Source organism: Actinia tenebrosa, unplaced genomic scaffold, assembly GCF_029948245.1.
Source record: "Actinia tenebrosa isolate PJP-AT-01 unplaced genomic scaffold, QUT_ActTen_1.0 PGA_scaffold12__29_contigs__length_12842862, whole genome shotgun sequence".
Lineage (NCBI taxonomy): Eukaryota > Metazoa > Cnidaria > Anthozoa > Actiniaria > Actiniidae > Actinia > Actinia tenebrosa.
This window is the reverse complement of record NW_028292572.1, coordinates 7,222,084-7,244,644: the sequence shown is the minus strand read 5'-3', so window position 1 is coordinate 7,244,644 and position 22,561 is coordinate 7,222,084. Positions and strand designations below refer to the sequence as shown.

Below are 22,561 nucleotides of genomic sequence, written 5' to 3'. Positions count from 1 at the left end.
ACACAAAACACTAGTGTCCAGTGTTCGGGGGAACACATAACTCGGGGGAACACAAATCCCTGTGACACCGCTACGCTAGTCTCCCCCACAGCCGCTTTCAGTGTCGTCACGCAACGCTTTCTCCCCTGAGTAGCTCAGGGAAAAAGCGTTGCGTGACGACACTGAAAGCGGCTGTGGGGGAGACTACCGCTACGCAGGCTAGCATCGGAATTAGTGTCGTCACGCCTAAGTAGGGGAGTAAGTGTTGCGTGACGATGCTAATAGCGGCTAAGGCGAAGTGATTATCGGGGAATATTTACCGAGACGCGAGTCTTCGAGCGGCGAGGTAAATATTCCCCAATAATCACTGAGCCTGAGGCAAATAATTGCTTTAGCATAAATACACAGGTGATTCTTTCAAAAAATAAAAAAGAAGATAAAAGGCATTTTTTCCGGTAACAGCAACAAAGCGGCTGGCCGCCATTTTGGATTTTCTCTCGAGGTGATTATCGTGTGATAGTGTGAGTTTCTTGACCAATCAGCGCGCGAGATTTTCTATAATCACCTGCGTATTCTTACTAATCCTATTTTATAAGCCTTTTCACAGTTTAAGAATCGATTCCACTGCGCATGCGATTTTATCCCGAATTTCTACATTCTTTTGTTTAAACCTTCTTTGTTCTTAATTAAACAAAAGAAGGTGAGAAATTCGGGATAAAATCGCATGCGCAGTGGAATCGATTCTTAAACTATGAAAAGGCTTATTAGACCTAGATAAACAAAACTTTTGTACAGCGGTATCTACATTAAGACAAAATGGCGGACGTTTTATATTCAGGAGAACCTCAAATGTCTCTTATTTTTAACGCATTATCGAGTAAAAAAGGCTTTTACACTCTGCTATAGCCCATAAAAAAGCATAATAAGCTAAAGAGAAACAAATATATTATGGAAAAGACCGAAAAACATCGCGAGAGCAGTTTTACACCGACTGTAAAACATGAAGAAAAAGACAAGGTTGGAATGTTAAACGCTTGAATTTATAATAATAATAATAATAATGATAATAAATTTATCCAGGAGACCTACTCGCAAAAGCGATTTTCAGTAGGGTCCTGTCCTATGGTCCTTATATTAAAGCAATGTTTTTTAACGTTATATTAATTTTCTTAAATAAGTTTCTTTTGTATTTATGGAAGGATGAAAAGACTAATGTTAGTTCTACAGCTATTGTGAAGTATGAAGCCCAGTTACCGGTTCTTCCATACGCTAAACTGCAACAGGTACGTATCAAATATATAAAATTACGTATAAAACTAATATTTCATTCATCAAATAATCTTACAAAGCTGTTAAATTTAAAGTCGAGGTATTTGAAACAAAAATCATAGGGAAAAAAATTATATTTAAAATACATATTATTGACAGAGAAATTTAAAACAAGATAAAAACGAGTTTAAATTTAACTTTTTGTTAGAGGGCAAACAATATATCCGTGAAACACTAATTACTAAATTCTTCAAAATAGTGTTACAAAAGAAAACAATAGAGTTAGCATAAAATAGTGTAAGTTAGTATTACTAATATTTCACGGATATATTGTTTGCACTCTATTCTAATTTTTTTAAATTTTAACTTATTTTTTCCTTTTCAAAGCTATTTAGACAATTTTTTTTGTATGATATTGTTAATTTTATCTATTTAAATCTATTATTGTTCTATGTAGGATACTGATCTGAATATTGCCCCTGCAAACTGGCTTAGAGACGGCAGGTTTTCAAATACGTTTCCCACCAACAGGAATCCACTTGAATTTTCAAGGTATTAAAAAGAAATTATTTGCTAATATTCACAGATATATTTAGTCATGATAAGAGCATCAGGTTCAAGACCAGGTGGTCGGCGGTGGACTAGTCGTTTATGTCAAAGATAACTACAAAGCTTCCACCATAGAGCATATATCAACAGTATCCGAAACGAACTTCCAACAACTCTGGCTAAAATTACAATGCAAGAAACTTAAATCATTTGTGCTATGCACAGTCTACAGGCCTCCTAGTACACCGATCAGCTTCCTCGAAGACTTGACCACAACTTTCATAGACTCCCAACTACTGGGACTTGACACAATAATAATTGGAGATACAAATACGAACATGCTGGGAGACTGCCCCGATGGCCGTGCTTTAACTAACTTCTGTTCTACTTTCAATTTACTTCAACTTGTAAAGGAACCCACAAGAATCACTGACACATCACAAACTTTAATAGATGTAGCCCTGACAACTAACAAGAACATTATTGATGTTTGCGAAGTCAAAACCTCAACAATTAGCGATCATAACTTAATATTGTTGACTCTCACATTGAAGGCACCAAAACCACGGGATTCATATATCACGACAAGAAGCTACAAAAATTACAATCCACATAAATTCGTCCAAGACTTGGCTAAGGTTCCTTTTCATGTTGTTAATATTTTCAACGATTTTGATGACCAAATTGATTCATTCAATTGCTTATTCTCTGGGGTTCTCAATGAACATGCACCTATTAAGGTGACAAAAATAAAATCAAGACCAAACCCCTACATTACACCTGAAATACGTCAGCTCATGAAAACACGCAATCAATGGCACAAAAGTGCAATCAAGACAAAGGATAAACTACACTGGAATGCATACCGCTTCTTTAGACAGGAAGTCAAGCGGGAAATCCGTATCGCCGAAAAACAACATGTACGTTCCGAACTTCAAAAGAGTAAAGGAAATACAAACTCAATTTGGAAGGTTATAAATCGCTGCCTTCCCAGAGAAAGACCCCTTTTGGCTTCAACTGAAGACCCTGCCATCCAGGCTAACAAGTTCAACGAGTACTACACCACTGTTGGCCAGTCTACAGCTGCCAAAGCGAAAGCTCTCTCAAAAGAACATAATCTCGGTGTCCCCGATACACTGCCTATACCTGCTTTAAACTTCAGTATCAACCTTACTTCACAGTTTGACTTCAGACCAGTTAAAGAGAAGACGTTTTGAATATCATCACCGCTATGCCCTCAAATAAAGCTCCAGGAATAGACAGAATATCCGCAAGAGTCCTGAAAGACAGCTTACCAGCGATGCTTCCAGTAATTACCACCTTAATCAACAATTCGTTCAATACAAGTACTTTTCCACAGTCGTGGAAACTAGCCGAAGTTATTCCTTGTCCAAAATCTGAAGACTCAGATGATCCATCCAAAACGCGCCCAATATCTTTACTACCAATCATGTCTAAAGTCTGTGAAAGAGCCGCACACTCACAACTCACCGAGTTCTTAGAAGAAAACCAAATAATATCCCATCTTCAGAGTGGCAACAGAAAACACCATTCCACTGAAACTGCCCTCCTCTACTTTACAGATGAAATTTTAAAAAACATGGATGATAAAAAGGTGTCAATCATTGCACTACTAGACATGTCAAAAGCCTTTGATAGTATTCGACACGACATTCTCCTGTCAAAGCTTCAAAGTATGGGAACTTCTAACACTGCTATGGCATGGTTTGAGAGCTACTTGTCCCATCGGAAACAAGTGGTGAGGATAGACAATACTTTATCTGACGCTCGCTCTCTTATCTTTGGCGTACCTCAAGGGACAATTCTCTCACCAGTTCTGTTTACTCTATATGTCAATGAGCTTCTATCTATCCCAAAGCATTGTCAAACTGTTTTTTTAAACTAAATAGAATCAATAGAATTAAACACTTATTAGACAGAAAGACAATATTATTACTCGTGAACTCATTTATATTTACTAAATTATTCTATTGCTCTACAATATGGAGCAATACCACTAGGGCAAATAAAGCCAAACTGCAACTGGTGCAAAATTACGCGGCAAGGATAGTCCTTGGCCTCAGGAAATATGATCACATATCCAAAGGGATTAAGTCTCTTAAGTGGCTTAATATAGAAGATAAGTTATTTTTCAATGATTGTGTAATGGTACATAAATGCCTTCACAATCAAACACCTAATTACCTCACTCAGAAGTTTATATATAGATCTCAAATCCACACTAGATCGACCAGATTCAATGGGGATCTGCATCTGCCCAAATGTAGACTAGCTACGGGCCAACGTTCTTTCGCGTTCCGCGGAGCTAAAATTTGGAACGGTCTCCAGAAAGACTTAAAATGTATAAATGACTCTAAAATTTTTAGAAAACGACTTTTTAATTATTTAGTTTCAATAAAGTAGTTTAATTTACATATTGATTATAATTGTATATACTTATATTTATATTCTTATATTTTATATTCTTATAATAGTATCATTTATATTAGTGTTATATTATATTTATCTATATTGTTGCTGAAAAGCCTTGTAAAAAGGAGCCTCAATAAATGTATGTATGTATGTATCCTAGGTTCCCAAGAGATTTCTTCCATGGATTTAAGAGGGTAATTTTCCCGGGGGGGGGGGGGGGGGGTACTCCCCTATATTCGCTATACGGGTACGTGCCACCAAACAGGGTATGGTTTTCTGGAACAGGGTATATGAAATCGCGTTCGCTCTGGAACAGGGTATATGAAATCACACTCTCCTCTCTCTGGAACAGGGTATCCATTTTCGCAATACTGGAACAGGTTAAGATTTTCAGCGATCTTGCTCTTGAACAGGGTATGAATTTCAGCGATTTTACTCTGGAACAGGGTCAGGGTTCAGTGGGCTCCCCCGGGGTAATTTTAATAGAAGGGTGGTAGTCACTCTGGTGATGTCATTACCAACCTCACCTATTTGCCGTTCACTCTCTGACTCTGACCAAAATAATAATGATTATAGCTAGAAGCCATGGAAAAAATATTCTTCTATTGATGGGTTGCAAGCATTCCCAAGAGAGTGGCAGCCATTGTGGTGCCATTAACAAAGGATGCCAATGAGAAATCTTTTGTTAAATGGCACCAACATGGCTGTGATGATATAATGTGCAAACGAAGAAGAATTTTTTATACTTGCTATAAAATTATTGACTTTACGACATGACTTTTAAAAACAAATGAATAATTAATGAGAATCCAATCCATTCTGATATAAGAAATCAGGTCACATGAATATCATGTAAACACCATACCATACAAACTTTACTATGAATATGCTAATTATTAGATGTAATCACACGTGGAATTGCCCTATTTCATGATGATGTCGCGGTTTGTTTACATCAGCTAAAATGATAGAAAATTAGGCCTAAATTTAAGGTTAATTCTATTCTTTCGAGATATTTAGCTTAATATTTAGTTGTTCTTGCCTTCTCCAGTTCATAAACCAAATTTCATTGTGATTTAAGATGTGTTGTTTTCATTCCACCCCCTCCAGCGCCCATGATCCCTAGCATTAAAACAATAGTTTGTTTTGATTTGACGCCATTATGAAATAGGGCAATTATCAAATTAGCATATGTATTGAAAATGTACCAAAGGATAAGGATATCCTACAAATACAACTTGGACACAATTATGTTGTAAACATTTACTTGTCAAACTCATTAATAATTCATGAGAAAAACACAACAGAAATCACGACCGTGAAGAGTGTTGTAAATCTGATACAAAATTATGTTCATTTGCATAAACTTTAAGTTGTATTTTCTTGGCCAGATTCACTTTAATTTTGAAAATTTTAGAGAAACACAAAGGAACTAACCTAGACGTTTGATAAGTCATATACAGTATTCGTGTCCGTGTTGTATCAGATATACAATCACTCAGCTACGCCTCTGATACAACATGACCACTCAAACTGTATATATTACTTATGGTCAATAAGCATGCAGTCATATCATGCTATATAATAAAACATTCAATTGTGTATCATTTCATCACTCAGTTTTGGTATAGCACACACCTTTCTGGATAACATTGGTGATGTTGATGTCATCTCAGATGCAGAGGTAGGTTTAATTTATTGTCCAACATCTTTAACCAGTCTTAGGAGAATTTGTGTTGCCATTAAAATTGCCATATTTTTTTATTTCAGAACATTAAAAAATTATTGAAGATGGCTTACAGGTGAATGAGAAATTTTATCTGTCTATTTAAGCAATTAGACCTGCAGCCTGAAAGGTTTGCGCATCAATAGCCCATGAGATATACACACCCTATGCACACCCTATAGTGGACACCTTGCTGACGTTGAGTCTATTACATATTCCTAGCAAAGCAGAGCTGAGCCTTGTAGTGCACCGAATAGGCAAGACCCTATTACTGGATGATTTGGATTTACCTGCAATATTAGCTTATGTTTCACAGGTCGGTTTGTTCTTCTTTTTTATACTTATTTATAAAATATTTGAAACACAACCCACGAGCTGATTGGCTGGCTACCATGTTTATATCAGAGAACAGAGACACGCTCACTCCTTCAAAAATATTTTATAAAAGCAATATAAAACACTTGCTTATTTTTTTGTATTGTGGTATAAACACCCTAGGAGCTGTAGAGCACTCGAGAAGCAAGAGAAACTCTTGGCTATTCCTTGTGTTCCTAAGCTTGCTTCTCTCGTGCTCTGCAGCTCCCAGAGTGTTTATATCACAGTATAGAGATATGCGCACGTGTTTTATATTCCTTAAATGCTGTTTTGAAGATTTAAGCAAGTAGAGGTGGGGTGGAGTAGGGTGGAGTAGGGTGGAGTAGGGTGGAGTGGGATGGGTTGGGGTATGGTGGGGTGGTGGAGCTGAGATAAAGGCAGAGGAGAGAGAGCAGTGGGATGAAAATGGAAAAAGGAGAGATTATAATTTAAAAAATGAGAATAAAGGTATAAGGAAAAGAAGATGGAAGGATCATTGAATTGAAATGAAAAATGAAGAAAGAAAGAGGTAAAAGGAAGGAAGAGGGAGAAAATGGGAAAAATGAAAGAATAGAGGAAATAGGAAGTAGATGAGAAGAACAAAAAGAAGAAGAGAGAAAGAAAATGAAAAAAGACTGGCCAATGGTAGAGCCCAAATCAAGGCTGAGCTAATGTCTAAAATGTTTCATTATCTTACACCCAGCAGGCTTATGAAAATATTTAGGGAATCATATGCAGCCACTAGTACTTATTATTTACATGAGTTCTTGAAAAACATTTTCAATTATGATGGTGCCAGATCATGGAATTCTTTACCTAGTGATGTATGCAGCTAGTCCCTAGCTTCATTCCAAAACAAACTCTTATCCCTTGGCCTTACATAGATTTTTAACTTGTAAATTAATAAATGCCTTTTATATAATTTATATAATATCATAATTAAGATTTTTATATGCACTCCCATATTGAAAATCAGCTTAATTAGTTGTATATGTTAGCGTGATTAAATACAGTTTGTCTATCTATCTATCTAGCTGAAGAGAACAAATGGGAAAAAGAAAAGAATAAAAGGGGAAGGGAAAAGAAGGATAGGAGAAGAAAATAAGAAAGAGAGAAAGAAAAAGTGGAGGAAAAGTGATCGAAAGCACAGGAAAATGATATGGAAGGGAAGGTGAATGGAAGAAAATGATATGAAAGGGAAGGTGAATGGTAGAAAATGATATGGAAGGGAAGGTGAATGGAAGAAAATGATATGGAAGGGAAGGTGAATGATAGAAAATGATATGGAAGGGAAGGCGAATGGAAGAAAAAGGAGAAGAAGAAGAGAAGATAATAGGACAATAACATGACTTTTGGAGGGCAATTGTTTATTTGTGGCCCGAGTAGAATCATTTGCGCCCGAGCATAGTGAGGGTGTAAGATTAATGTTGCTGCAAGGGCCACAAATGAACAATATGTTAAACCAAAGTCATGTTATTATCATAATTATACAGCTTCTCATTAATCCCATATTTTCATAATAATTGGACAGGTCTTGTTGATATGGGATTAATTAGGCAGCTATATAATTAATAGGTAATGGGATTTCATGCTCCCCAATCAAAAAATAATTAGACTCGAAAAAAAAAAATCCTCGGCCTACGGCCTCATCCAATTTTGGAAGTCCTCAGAATTTTTCTTGCCAATTATTTCTTAATTGGACAGCATGGAGTCCTATAACATATACTTATCATCAATATACTAGGCCAAGTTAAGCAGATTTTCAAAGTTGCTGTACAAGACTTTTGGAGTTGAATCTTTGGCGGGCTGCTTTGTGGCCCGCCAAAATCCATTATTGCTCAAGAGGGCAGTTTGTTGTTTGGCCTTGTATATTGATGATAATAGGAAGTTATACTGTCGTTGAATCAAAATATGATGACCTATTTGGATAACTATTGTTCTGGATTGACTAGCCTCTCATATATGTGAAAATGCTTTGATGCTTTCACCCCAACATAAGGCTAGTCAGTAGCTACTTAGTTCAGAACAATAGCTTCTGGGAGGATTTTTGAGATGAGCCTTGTTAACAGCATGTTTGAAATTTTCCAGACTAAAAACTCCTCAGTAGCTACTTAGTTCAGAACAATAGCTTCTGGGAGGATTTTTGAGATGAGCCTTGTTAACAGCATGTTTGAAATTTTCCAGACTAAAAACTCCTCAGTAGCTACTTAGTTCAGAACAATAGCTTCTGGGAGGATTTTTGAGATGAGCCTTGTTAACAGCATGTTTGAAATTTTCCAGACTAAAAACTCCTCAGTAGCTACTTAGTTCAGAACAATAGCTTCTGGGAGGATTTTTGAGATGAGCCTTTTTAACAGCATGTTTGAAATTTTCCAGACTAAAAACTCCTCAGTAGCTACTTAGTTCAGAACAATAGCTTCTGGGAGGATTTTTGAGATGAGCCTTTTTAACAGCATCTTTTAATTTTACCAGACTAAAAACTCCTCAGGTTTGAGATGGCTTTATGACTTCTACTGTGAACAAAGAGGAATACCAAAGGTAACGATATAGGACTAAAAGGAAGACTACTAACAGATAAATCAATAAACACATTAATGCTCACAAATCCAAAAATGAAAAAACTATACAGTGAACTTGAGAGTTAAAATTTTTGGTCCTTCTAGACAACACCTTAGTTTAGCTTACCAGTTGACTACATCGTATTGTAGGATAGCGATTTTAAAAGAAAGAAGAACAAGGACGAAGCAAAGCAGAAAAACATCTTTTCCAAGTTTCTCCATTACAGGTAAACACTGTTGTTTTTTAGTATAGTTTGATAAATGAGCAGGAGTGTTTTATGGGGTTTAAAAGCACGAGGCATAGCCAAGTGTCTTTAGATGTGATAAAACACTGTCTGTGAGTTCATTGAATGACTTCAAAAATTCATGGATAATTAATGAGCATTTAGGGTCCTTATTCATGACATGCTCTTGTACTCTTTTGGTCCTTTATAAAGATTTCAAAATCTTTATATAAAGATATCCATGTTGAACTATTATCAGGTATAAAGATCCATGCACACGATGGATTTAAAGAACCTGATAGGTTTAAATGCTCATTAATTATTTATGAATTTGTGAAGTACTGTTTAATAAACTCGCAGGAGTGTTTTTACACCTGATAAAACATGATCTGCGAGTTTATTGAACAGCTTAAAAAACTGATGATGTATGCTCTCATATTGTACTAAATGTTTTACAAAATGAACCAAGTTTGATAGAGAAAATCCAAGTTAAAGTTTATGCAAATGAAGACGAATCTATATCAGATATAAAATCACCTTCATGGTCATGATTTCTATTGTGTTTCCTTCATGCATTATTAATGAGTTTTCCAACCTGATTTAAAATTCTGCACACAATTTTTAATATCTTGCACAAAATCGAGTCTAACCCCGAGCAACAGACAACTTGAAACTGGAGTATTTCTGGCTTTTTCAACAGTATTCAACGAAATGAAGAAGAACATGGGGTTAATGGCTCCTTCAGTGATTCTTCACCAACAACTGATTCCAAGCCAAGCCCTATACCAGCAAGACAACCTGGAAAAGAGGAACATCCAACAAGAACAGAGGAAAAGACTACACTGAAAGAAAATGAGAAAAGCCGTGGGAAAGAATCAGAGTCAAAGCCAGCCAGAGAACCTATTCCTCCATCATGCAAGGAAAGATTGAATGTGTTTCCGGCAAATGAAGAAGATGTTTTACCGGAGGTAAAGAAAGGCATCCAAAACCATCTACTTTCCATGGGGATGTTGTAGAACCAGAAAGTGTTCTTACTAAAGTAAATAGGATTTAGCAGTGGCACAGAGCCACAGAGTGGCTCTTCATCCACTGTAATTCCAATTGGAATTTAGAAGTTGATTTTTGAGGACGGAGGAAAACTGGAGAACCCGGATTCCTGGATTTCTTAAGGAAAGTCTGAGGAGGATATATTATGTAGTACCAGTAGCCTGTGTAGTAGTCCTCTTTTCCGCTGCCCTCTTCAAAGCGCTGCTATGCAGCCTGCAGTACCAGAAAATAATCCATGCCTTTCAACGTTGAAGAATAGGCCACTTTAGAAACGAGCAAGAGACTGGGACAGGTTTTGAAATTTAATCTCATTAGAAAAAATCCTTTTGTTATAGAGCATCTCAACATTAGTAAGTCTGGGAAATTTGAACATAATTGGACGAAAAGAACCAGAATGATTGGCTTTCAAGTGTGTCAAAAATTTACAAAGAATGTAAAAAAACTCTGGTTCTTTTTGACAAAATGCGTTCAAATTTCACAGACTTCCGGAAACTATCCATATCTCCCCCATGGAGGGTGGGGTCTGAGGAGGGTATATTGTGTAGTTCCAGAAAATATCCATACCTTCCCCACAGAGGGGGATTGGAAATTCCAAGGGGTGGGGAGGATCTGAGGAGGGTACATTGTGTAGTACCAGAAAAAAACCATACCTCCCCCATGGAGCGGGATTGCAATGTCCAAGGGGTGGGGAGGGTCTGAGGAGGGTATAGACCTGACCACAGGTATTTATTTTCCATTTTTTTTTTTCGTTACTAAAGCCTCATCAGATGTCATCATTTCAAAGAAACATACTGTGGACGTTTGAAGATCTTCACATGTTAGTGGGGTCTAATGTGCCTATATTTGGTGGTGGAAAGTATCCAGCGGTTAGTTTGAGACTTAGGTAGGTATGGAATTGTATATATGTATCCACCTTTTGTTTCTGTAAGTCTATCTATCTTTTACCCACCCACCCATTCATTCTTACACCCATCCCATCCCATTCATTCCATTATATCCCTATTTTCATCCATCTATCCACATTTATCCATCCATCCATCCATCTGTCCGTCCGTCCGTCCGTCCGTCCGTCCATCCATCCATCCCATTCATTCATTTATGTATCTATCTTTCCAATTGTATCTAATCGATCTGCCCACCTATCCACCATCTTATCCTACCCATCCATTCATACCTCTTTCCAATTGTATTTATTCATCCACCTCAATTGTCTATGCTATTCCATCCCATCCTATCCGTCCTTTTCTATCCCATCCCACCCCACCCCACCGCTATGTAGGTACGTAGTATATGACGTCCAATTTAATGATCAATTTGTAGGGACTGTGGAAAGCCAATCAACGTACTGACAGGACTGGACTACTGGTTAGACAACCTAATGTGTAATGTCCCTGAAGTAGCAATGTGTTATCATCTAGATGGACTTGTCCAGGTAACATCAGCTTATGAACGGACGGACGGACGGACGGACGGACGGACGGATGAGGGAGGGAGGGAGGGAGGGAGGGAGGGAGAGAGAGAGAAAGGGAGGGATGAATAACTTGTACCAGCTCACTCAAGTGTATGTTTTTTTTTCATTCCAGTATTATGATTTGTTCAAGACAGAGGAACTTCCTCAGCTCGAAGGAAGCAGTTTTTCACCCAAGGTAAATGAAAAGCCTAACAGATATGGTTGCTTATAATGGGCTTTTTTCAAAAAGAACTTGGATGCCAGACTAAAAAGAAATTACAAAAAAAATCACACTATTTCTTGATGGATTTCGTGACATTGGAATTTGTGACATTTGTATTTTGATGTTAGCCTTGCATTCAAGACAATTTTGAGAAGGTTCCATTTAAGTATTTCATTATTTTGCTTTATTGGTGATGTAAATTTGAGTTGTTTTACTACTGTTTCAGGTCGTGAAGGACATTGCGCAGAACGTGTTGTCGTTCATGAAGTCCAACTGCACCCAGGAAGGACACACGTACTGGCTGTTCAAAGGTATTGCTTGGTTTAAATAAGTCAAAAACTTCTTCGTCTGCTTAGTTGAAACTAATAATATTTTTTCTCTATTTTTTTGGTGAAATTTTCAGCTAGTGACAGTGAAGTAGTGAAACTGTATGATCTAACATCCATCTGTGACCAGGTGAGGTGCTACTGAATCGGTTATGAAGAATGATTTGTAAACATAATGGGTGTGAGCTGATGAGGTTATTTTTTAAATACACAAATCTTGGACCCCGGACTTTAAATGCTCTAATTAGCTATTCCAAGGTCAGGGGGGAAGGGTCAAGTTGGCATTGCAGTGCATGGGGGGAGAGGGGGTCAAGTTGGCATTGCAGTACATTCGGGGGGGGGGGGGGGGGGGGGTGATGGGTCAAGTTGGCATTGCAGTGCATTTGTGGGCTGTTTTAGGGGATATAATTCCACGATGACGTTTATTTTGTCCCCCAAAACATCACATAATGCACTGCAATGCCAACTTGACCCATCACCCCCCCCCCCCCCGAATGTACTGCAATGCCAACTTGACCCAGTTTTTACCTTATCCATGGAATAGATAGGTGATGATAATGTTAATGCTGATAATGATGATTATCATTATGGCAGTGACCACAGAGACGAGGGGATGAAGTAGGGTGTGGCTATAGCCCCCCCCCCACTTTTTTTTTCTTATCCCATGCTACTCCCTTATATTTTCCAATCTTAGCCTGTTTTTAAGGTTTTTCTGCAGTCCTTGTGTGGTGATGACATCGATGTTGATGTTGTTGTCTGATGCTCTGCCAAGTATCTTTTCAGTATGTCAATCTCATTCTGTTTTTGTGTAGAATGCCGAGAAATACCAGAATCCCTTTACTGTTCCTGTGGGCATGTTATTCTACAGGTAAATCATATTGTTTGATATAGGAAACCTTCGAAACCCCAAATGCAAATAAGAAACCCCTTAAATGCCAGTCTTTTACGTGCCCTCCCCCCCTAAATCCCACCAACCCCTCCCCCCATGGCTGTAAAAAATGAATCGGCTCTATATCACTATATCTATTGATCCTTTGGAGATTTGATGCAATTTTGAACATTATAATCCGGGGGGCCTCAGATTTTTAATATCTCGAATGTGGCCGATTTTCAAATAATTTACAGCCCTGATATACCTTTTATAAGTTACTTTCTTGAGTTTCATAACATATCCTATTTAGAATAACAGTTGAGTTGTCTGTTACAGAGTCGCTAAGAACATGATGAAGCAAGACTCACTAGATGCAGGGTACGTGAGTACGAAAATCATTGGATGACTGAAAAATTGGTTTTCAACATGCCCAAATTTTATTATTAGTTTCATGCTTTTAGTTACATGCGCAAAACAAGGGAATTACCTTAACTATAAGCTACGGACACACGGTGCAACATTGTGCGCAGTGTTGCAGGCAATCGATGTTGCGAGATATGAGTGGCGTACGCTGCTAACGCGTCGTCTTTCACTACTGTGGTTCCAAAGGTTGGCCGCCGAACGCGGTTGGGATCTTTTGTGTTCTGAGCAGACTTTATTTACTAATAAGGCCTTTGTGGCCTTGCTTCTATTCAATTGTCCCTAGTCCCAACCGCGTTTGGCGGCCATTTATGAGAAAGGTGTATTATAGCAGCACTAGAACGACTAGACACTAAAATGCAGAATATGCATTGAATCTTACCCTTTTATTCGTTTGTTTTTGTTAACAGAGATCAGTCTATTGTCAAGCTTCTCCTAGATAGCTGTATGGGGCTGCTAGATGATCAGCAATTCCCAGAGGTAACTATTGGGCTGCCTGTGGTAAATATGGCCCAATATTATTCAAGAAGCTGGGTATAAGTCAGCTAATAAGTGTCACATTCCAATACGATTTTTTTCTTCAATAAAGTAGACAAGCTAATTCAGTATGAATACTGGCCCCTGTCCACTTTTACCTTCACGTGTCATTCCCTTGTCATTCCCTTGAGAATAAAGGTTCTGACACACGGTGCAACGTTGCATGCAACAGATCTGAAGTTGAATCGCGCTCTACTCTTGCAACATTGCGCGCAAGAATTTCATCATGTGAACATGGCTTCAACATTACATACAACGTTTTGAAATTTCCAGCCAATCAGCTTGCAGCAAATTTAAAACTACTGACCAAACATCTTAACATAGCAGACTGACACAAGCGATATTGCGTGATTTCGTTGCAATGTGTGTCACCCCGATTCAAATTTGTTGCTTGCAATGTTGTGTGCAATGCTGCACCGTGTGTCAGCACCATAAGATTCTTCGTTTGAGTTGTATCCATATTCATATCTTTTCATGCGCAACCGTTAAACAAAGAAACGATATTCCAGGGAATGACACGTCGTCTGTAATTGGAAAACATTCACTAATACACACTACCATTTCATTCACTAGAGCAGTTTTCGTATGAGGGATAAAAATATGGTACCGTCTTTAAACCAAGTACATGGTACGACATCAAACCCGCGACTTAACCTTTAGTACTCACAGTGGTAGAAGTTGAACGTTTTACCATTACGCCAACCTTGCTACCCATCATAACATGTTATCGGTTTTTATCTTCAGATCATGACATCAGCGAATATTCTTTTATCAAGCTTGTTTAGTCCCGATAATATACACACCATGTCATCGTTGGATAAGACAAGCGATTCAAAGCACGCTTCGCAGGAAGATCTTTCACCAGAGCGACATGAGATACAGACCGCACCTGTAGATGTTATGGCTCATAGAGGGGTATGATAACAAGAGTATTGGTATAATATGTGGTATAATACCATGCAATGTCAATGACTACCACTACCACTGCTGCTTCTGCTACCACTACCACCACCGCCACCGCCACCACCACCACCACTACCGCTACCACCATCACTACCACTACCACTACCACTACCACCATCACCACCACCACCACCACTACCGCTACCACCATCACTACCGCTACCACTACCACTACCACTACCACTACCGCTACCACCACCACTACCTCTACCACTACCACTACCACTACCACCATCACTACCACCACCACTACCGCTACTGAAAACAAGCTATGCAAGTACAACGGACACTACCATACCTACCTGTCCCTTTCATAATGCAACTGATTGAAGGTGTCTCTTTTTGTTTGTTTCAGTCACTTGAGGTGGGTGAGCTTTCAACCCCAGGGATGTACCAAGATGACATCAGACAGGTATTAACACTCGTTAATAGACCTAATTCGTGGCGATGCAGTGTTTTCTATTACAGACTACGTGTTATTCTCTAGAGTATCATTTCTTTGTGTCTTTGAGAAGACACATGTTGGAACGAAAACGATACGAGTGATTTGGCTTCCTTTTATTTTAAACGACAACACGCTTCTTGCACGATAAGCGACCAATTCCTTCTCACCCTCGCTCCAGGCCCTAACTACTTATTCTACACAGGGTCCCCGGACCTGGCCTAATCTAATACGTACAAACAACACATGAATATGTACAATTCAAACAATCTTTTTATCAAGGGAATGACACGTGGCCTAAAATAGGTAATCATTGCACAACAGCGAATAAGGTCTCATACAGTATTTGATTAGGACTCATTAGAGCGCCCTTCATTCTTCTGCGACCACGTGGGCACGTAGTTTTGTATCTTGGCTATCATCCATCTAAAACCTCGACGATATGAGTCAACGACCAACGACCGAAGCCATAACTCAGAAGTCTGGAGATTACAGGAATATGGAATGACTCTACTGATCTTGTCTGTCATTATTCCTTTAGATTGCCAAGACCATCACCAATAATGTGGAAATAAGGTGTAAAAGGGCGCTCACGTATATTGTAGAGGTAAGATGTAGGAAAAACTCTACATAACTATGATAGGACGTGCGCTTTGAAGTTTAGTCGTTTAGTTTGTTCCCTGATGATGAATCTAAGATCCGAAAGCTCGGAAAATAATAAATATATTTATAAAATAACTGTTATAAATCTTGAATTCTGATTGGTTGGGAGCGCGTGCTTTATAAGAACACACAGCACGCAGCGCCCTTTGCATTTTATAAAAGAAATAAAAAACTTGCTTGCTGTGTGGAGTTATAAAGCACTTGGGGATTGGCAGAACACTTACCCCGCGTGCTTTATAACTGCACACGGTACGCGCGCGCGTTTTATGACTGCACACAGCACGCGCGCGCGTTTTTTATTTCTTCAGTAGAAGAAACAACGACTGAATATTTATTATTATTTAATTATTGGATATTGTTATTCATAACTAGGGACTTCGTTGTCTGAAGCTTGGTCTGGCCACGGACGAAGAAGCAGTTGAAATGGATAGCACAACCAGCAAGGACGATCGTAGTCATGGTAATAATCTACCACAGGGCTCCCATGGCCGACCAGGACCCCAGTCTTTCTCAGTTCGTCGGCTGACTGCTCTAGAACCCGGTTCCTCACGTCCATCGTCGTCACGTAGTTCGGACGAGTGTAATCAAAACCCGTTACTTCTCGTCAAACCGGTTCACTGGAGGGCGCAATCCAAAGGTCTTTTAATAAGAAAGGCAACGTCTGTTTACCACTCAATGGCCTGCTTAGCCAACACGAAGGGGAAATTCGGACGAGCATTAAGATTTTGCAAGCTTTCTCTTGAGTGCCTCGAAGCTTACAAGCCATGTGGGACCAACAAAAGTGAAGAAGACAACGAGTTGATGCGGTCAATACTTTGCGCATGTGCAGACTCCTATTTGATGCTGGCGAAAAGTGGGGAGAATTTAGAGGTTCATCATGATGAATTCCTGCAAAGGTCGCGCGATGATAAAGCTATTTCTGCCGCGACGAAGGAGTTCGTTTGTGATGAAACAGGGATTTTTAAAGTGGAATTTAAATCTGTGGTTGAAGACAACCTCATTACCAGGTATTGTGGTTTGTATTCACTACCTCTCACCTCTGAAGTCTCGGGTTCGACTCTTTGACTCGGCATCACGTAGAGTTTGTTATGTCTCTCCCACGGTTCGAGACTTTTTCTCCCTCCCCAAAACCTAAATTCCAATTCGATCTGTGAGATATCCGTGCTTTTGATCAGCCCAGAGGTTGTTTTTAGGGTTTGATCTGTGAGTTAGCCATGCCCTGACTTAGATCAGTCCAGAGGTTGTTTTAGGGTTTGATCTGTGAGTTAGCCATGCCCTGACTTAGATCAGCCCAGAGGTTGTTTTAGGGTTCTATCTGTGAGTTAGCCATGCCCTGACTTAGTTCAGCCCAGAGGTTGTTTTAGGGTTTGATCTGTGAGTTAGCCGTGCCCTGACTTAGATCAGTCCAGAGGTTGTTTTAGGGTTTGATCTGTGAGTTAGCCGTGCCCTGACTTAGATCAGCCCAGAGGTTGTTTTAGGGTTCTATCTGTGAGTTAGCCATGCCCTGACTTAGATCAGCCCAGAGGTTGTTTTCAGGGTTCTATCTGTGAGATAGCCATGACCTGACATAGATCACCCCAGAGGTTGTTTCAGGGTTCTATCTGTGAGTTAGACATGCCCTGACTTAGATCAGCCCAGAGGTTGTTTCAGGGTTCTATCTCTGAGTTAGCCATGCCCTGACTTAGATCACCCCAGAGGTTGTTTCAGGGTTCTATCTCTGAGTTAGCCATGACCTGACATAGATCACCCCATAGGTTATTTCAGGTCCTTTCAATGGCTTTCCTTCACTGAAACACATGAATATTCTACACAATATTGAGACTTTTTGTTCAAATGTTGTTAACTTTGCTATTACATCTGCTGTTACACATACTTGTCACCTTCTAAGGGCTGCAGGGTCCTTTGTATTAACACAGGGTTTTATTCCTGCAATCTTCAACTATTTATTCAAAGTATTTATTTATTTTTACTTCTAATTTTGAGTTGAAAATAAAAACCTTTGAACCTTTGAACTTTAAGACTAACTCGCGCAAACAAAATGTTAACCTGGAGTTCTTATTTTCTACGTCTGATTTATCCAACAGTGCTGACTTCTACACAGCTGCGCTAGACATAACGGGCAAACAAACCAAAGAAGAAGAGTACATTAGTTTGGCTCGTCGCGTCGGCAACGTCAAGAACGAGTTGGGTGTTTTCTTCATGAATCGTGCCGCGATGATGGTAGGAAATGGCGAAGGACTTGCCAAGCAGAGAGACATGTGGAAGAAGAGTTTCCTCTTCTTTGAGAGTGGTGTTAAAGCTTTTGAAACTATTAATGACAAGTAGGTCATTTGCATAACGGTTACTCATTCTTCCAAGAAAATAAGATTCTCTTCATGTATTATGCATGATGCATGCAGGGATGGGTGCATTCTGGTCTAGCTTGGGTACAAACATCTTTTGCTTATCATGCCTTATATGGTGTTGATCAAAGCTAGACCTGGGATAAGGAACAAGGTGCATCCTGGTCTAGCTTGGGTAAAAATAACACCAAATAAGGCATGATGAACGAAAGATGTTTGTACCCTAGCTAGACCAGAATGCACCTTGTTCCCTATCCCTGGTCTAGCTTTGATCAACACCGTATAAGGCATGATGAACAAAAGATGTTTGTACCCAAGCTAGACCAGAATGTACCTTATTCACTTATGTTAGTCAAATTGATTTGCTTGTGGAGGTCAGTCGAGTCAGCTAAAAGACAAGACCTTCACCCAGTCCAGTAATATGAATTTATCCAGTCCCCAACATAATATTAATGTTGTCTTTTCTTTAATTAGAGCCAACCTAGCACTGTTGCATTCCAATACCGGACGCTTAATGAGGTTGTGCGCGCAAGCGGTACGGACAGACAGACCTTCACAGGCCGAGTTCTCTTCAGAAGAAAAGACCTTCTATAAACAGGTGAAAACTTTGTAAATTTATACCTCATAAAAAAAAACCAAGGAGATGAAAAGTCCTAAATTTGTGCCGATTGATATATGGGCTATTTTCACGAATCGTACAATCCTTTAAAGTGACTACCTATTTTTGAACGTTCGATTTGAGCCCACGATGTGCGCGCGCTCAAAAACCGCGGAGAACCATACGCGTTTTGAGTTTCAACAGAGCAAAACCCTCAAATTTTGCACGGGAGACCCAATTTTTCTTTCCAGATTTGGAATCAGCAATAAAATTCAATTCGGAAAATCAAAGTTTTAAAAATGTTTAAGATTTTTTCCAAAAGTAGGCAGTCACATTAAACAATTTTGACTATCTTACTTATGTATATTGAAGAAATAGAAAACGCGCGCGCGTTCTGTGTGCAGTTATAAAGCACGCGGGGGTTGGCAAAACACGAGAGAATCCTAAGCCAGGAGAAGCATGGCATATAACGGAGTGTTTCTCGACACTTCTCCCGTGTTCTTCCAATCCCTAAGTGCTTTATAACTGCACACAGCACGGCAAGCAAGTTTTTTATTTCTTTCATAAAATACAAATGTCATTTTTAATCTGCGCTTTATAAATGTAATTTATTTATTATTATTATTTTTGAATTTTTTTTACAAATGTCGTTATTTTGAATAGGGATGACGCAACTGAAAGTGCGCGCGCGTGTTGTGTGCTTCCCCTCTGCCCCCTGTGTAGTTACATTGTGGGTAGCATGTGTGCAGATCTCGCACCCCTCCCCCTCCCCCCTCAGGAAAGTCTTACCAGTTTACGGATAACTTGATATTACACTACAGGCTATCGAGTTTTACAACCGAGCTCTGCAGAGTTTAGCCGAGAGGAAAGTATGTGCCGAGGTCTGGGACGCAGTCACGTGGGAATTATCTGGCGCATACTTCACCATGGCAACATTACTGCAAGATTATCCGCCTTTGTCGGTCCTGTCTCAGCAAGAGGTAAAGACGTCTCATTTTAACCTTTAAATTATTTAAATCTGTATATTGGGGGGTGGGGTAGGTATAACTTGCTGTTGACATTTTCCCCGACCCACACCCCTCCCCCTGACATATTTTAGGAAAATCCATAGACCGATATTTTCTTGGATTAAAGGTCGAGAAAGAGATAACAGAAATGATGATGAAGGCTTTGAAGTTATGCGAGCCCACAGGCAAAGGGTCAGTGGTAAACATTCGTCCTCAGTCTCCTGAAGATCTTGACAGAAGGCTTGGTTCCATTCATCATAGATTGGCTTCTCTTTATCATAATGCCTACAGAAACGAGGTGAGGTTTTAGTTTTCTATTCATTATTTTGTTTAAGTATTCAGTAAGCCTAACTTATACAGATTTACTGAGTGAAATGACGATGGTGATGATGATGACGGGGATGATGATGGTGATAATGGTGATGGTGGTGATAATGATGGTGATAATGGTGATGATGGTGATGATGGTGGTGATGATGGTGGTGATGATGGTGGTGATGATGGTGGTGATGATGGTGGTGATGATGATGGTGATAATGATGGTGATAATGATGGTGATGATGGTGATGATGATTGTGATGATGACGATGATGATGATGATGATGACGATGATGATGATGATGATGGTAATGGTGACGATGACGATGGTAATGATGATATTGATGGTAATGATGATAACGACAATAATGATGATGATGATGATGATGATAAGGATGATGATGATGATGTTGAAGACTATGATCATAATGACAATGTGAATGATGGTGATGGTTATGACGATGATGTATGATGTATGATGTTGATAGCGATGAGGATGTAATGATGATGTTAAAGATAATGATGGTGATGATGATGATGATGATAATAATGATGATGATTATGATTATGATTATGATGGTGAAGGAATTCTTTTCATTTGCTTCGCCTAGTCATCCTGGGAATGAGAAGAAAACAATTGGGCATCTGTTCCTTTTCTGAGTCGCTAAGTTCAATGTTTATTTTCTCTTTGGGGATAGATAGTCATCCTTTCCTGGGCTTACTAGAATATCCTAGTGATTCCCTAAGAGAAGGGGGCTGGATTTTATATGACTGCTGGGAAAATGATCTCATTTATAATTCTCAAAATATATGAAAATGGTTCAACATTGCGTCCAAAGTTTTCTGACATCTTTCTAATCTTTATCACTTGCCAAGACTGGGTCATGGAATCTTATTCGAAAACTTATCTTTATGTTTCACTTAGACCCTAGACCAAGACAGAAAGAAGGTACGCTCTCTGGCAGAACTACACTACTCCAAGGCTTGCACTTATTTAAAAGCCAGTACTTTCCCATGCGAATGGATTAGAATTCACCTTGAACGCGTAGCACTTTGTGAACATCAGGTCTCTCTTCACGGTAGTGGCTCTGCTGCTTCGGTCAAAATTCTACAGACTGCTCTTGATTTTGTTCTCGAATCTAGAAAAGCGCTAGAAGTTTTGACTGCCAGAAAGGGAGAGAATTTTGAGAAGAATATCGAAGGGAAGAAATTCGTGAACGTCAGTGAAAATGATGAAGAAAATTCAGCATTGATTGAGAGTGAAGCTCGATTAAAAGGATTAGAAAATGAAAAAAATTGTATCGAAAAGATAAAACATTCTGAAGACGAAGCGGCAAACGTTGTAATGGAAGAAGAACAAAAGAAAAATAGGAGAAGAAATTCTAAAGCAGAGAAGAGTACGACAGACGTTGACGAAAGACGAAAGCCAGGCGAAGAAAATACAACGGTTTTAAATACCGATAAAAACTCTCAAGAATTGAGTTCGGAATACCTAAATGAGCTGAAAATCCTTATTCCAATCCTAGAGGGAAGACTTAACTACGTACTGAAAGAAATAGTGAAGTTTTGGAACACTAAGAAGGGAAAAAATAAAGAGTTAAACGTTCACGAACTGGAAAGAGCAAAGCGAATGTATTCCATGGCTCTGAGGGAAAGCGTTGGGAAAAACGAAGAAGGAAACTATGTAGAAAAGGGAATAAAACTGGTGCAAACACTGGAGAAAATTGAGAAAATCAAATTGGAGGCTCAATAACAATGTTCAAGAAACCTCACGACTCTCAAGGAATGTTTATTAGAATTTTTTGGCAGCATTTTCGGCTGAACTGTGGTAGAAAATATGTTGGCGTACAGCACGTTTGCAGTAGCGCTGACATTGAACTGGCTTCCTTGAAAAGCCGAAGAGCTAGGAGTTTGCTGCTCTCTAAATTTTTTTCCGATTTTTTTTGAGACAATAATGTTGAGTTGGCACACGGACAATTTTAATGTTTTTATTATTCTCAGCAATTACAATTTCCTGCTTCAAGATGACGAGGAACAATTATTAATGACAAAACTGTTTGGTTGTAACAAGAGAATATATTTACATTCGTTTGTTGTAAGGCCCTGGCTAAACGAGGAAACATGTTTCCCTAAATGTTTCCTAAGGTGGCAAAACTGTCAGGAAACATCGGGAAACAATGTTTCCATGCGTCTTGGAAACATGAAATGCTTCTGCCGCACAGCAAAAACATTTTTTGCGTTTTGGAAGCAAAATTTGTTGCA

At 39.0% G+C, this 22,561-nt stretch overlaps 1 protein-coding gene across 1 annotated transcript; it reads left to right on the top strand.

Annotated features, from left to right (window-relative positions):
- The first annotated feature begins 807 nt into the window (after positions 1-807).
- LOC116296852 (erythroid differentiation-related factor 1) lies at positions 808-22,382 on the top strand. Its single transcript, XM_031704958.2, has 26 exons — positions 808-996; positions 1,179-1,262; positions 1,706-1,800; positions 5,851-5,914; positions 6,001-6,032; positions 6,179-6,272; positions 8,783-8,848; positions 9,019-9,095; positions 9,793-10,060; positions 10,898-11,022; positions 11,460-11,571; positions 11,723-11,785; positions 12,039-12,123; positions 12,216-12,268; positions 12,951-13,006; positions 13,346-13,387; positions 13,840-13,909; positions 14,711-14,881; positions 15,285-15,341; positions 15,913-15,978; positions 16,407-17,041; positions 18,119-18,355; positions 18,851-18,974; positions 19,796-19,954; positions 20,109-20,279; positions 21,225-22,382. The coding sequence occupies exons 1-26, from the start codon at positions 928-930 to the stop codon at positions 22,050-22,052; spliced, it is 3,903 nt and encodes a 1,300-aa protein (XP_031560818.1). The 5' UTR covers positions 808-927; the 3' UTR covers positions 22,053-22,382.
- The last annotated feature ends 179 nt before the right edge of the window (positions 22,383-22,561 follow it).

Coding starts and splice junctions, on each gene's coding strand:
- LOC116296852 (XM_031704958.2), top strand. CDS start 928: ATGGAAAAGACCGAAAAACATCGCGAGAGCAGTTTTACACCGACTGTA. Junction 15,342..15,912: donor ACCAAGATGACATCAGACAG/GTATTAACACTC, acceptor TTATTCCTTTAG/ATTGCCAAGACCATCACCAA. Junction 18,975..19,795: donor AAAAGACCTTCTATAAACAG/GTGAAAACTTTG, acceptor ATTACACTACAG/GCTATCGAGTTTTACAACCG.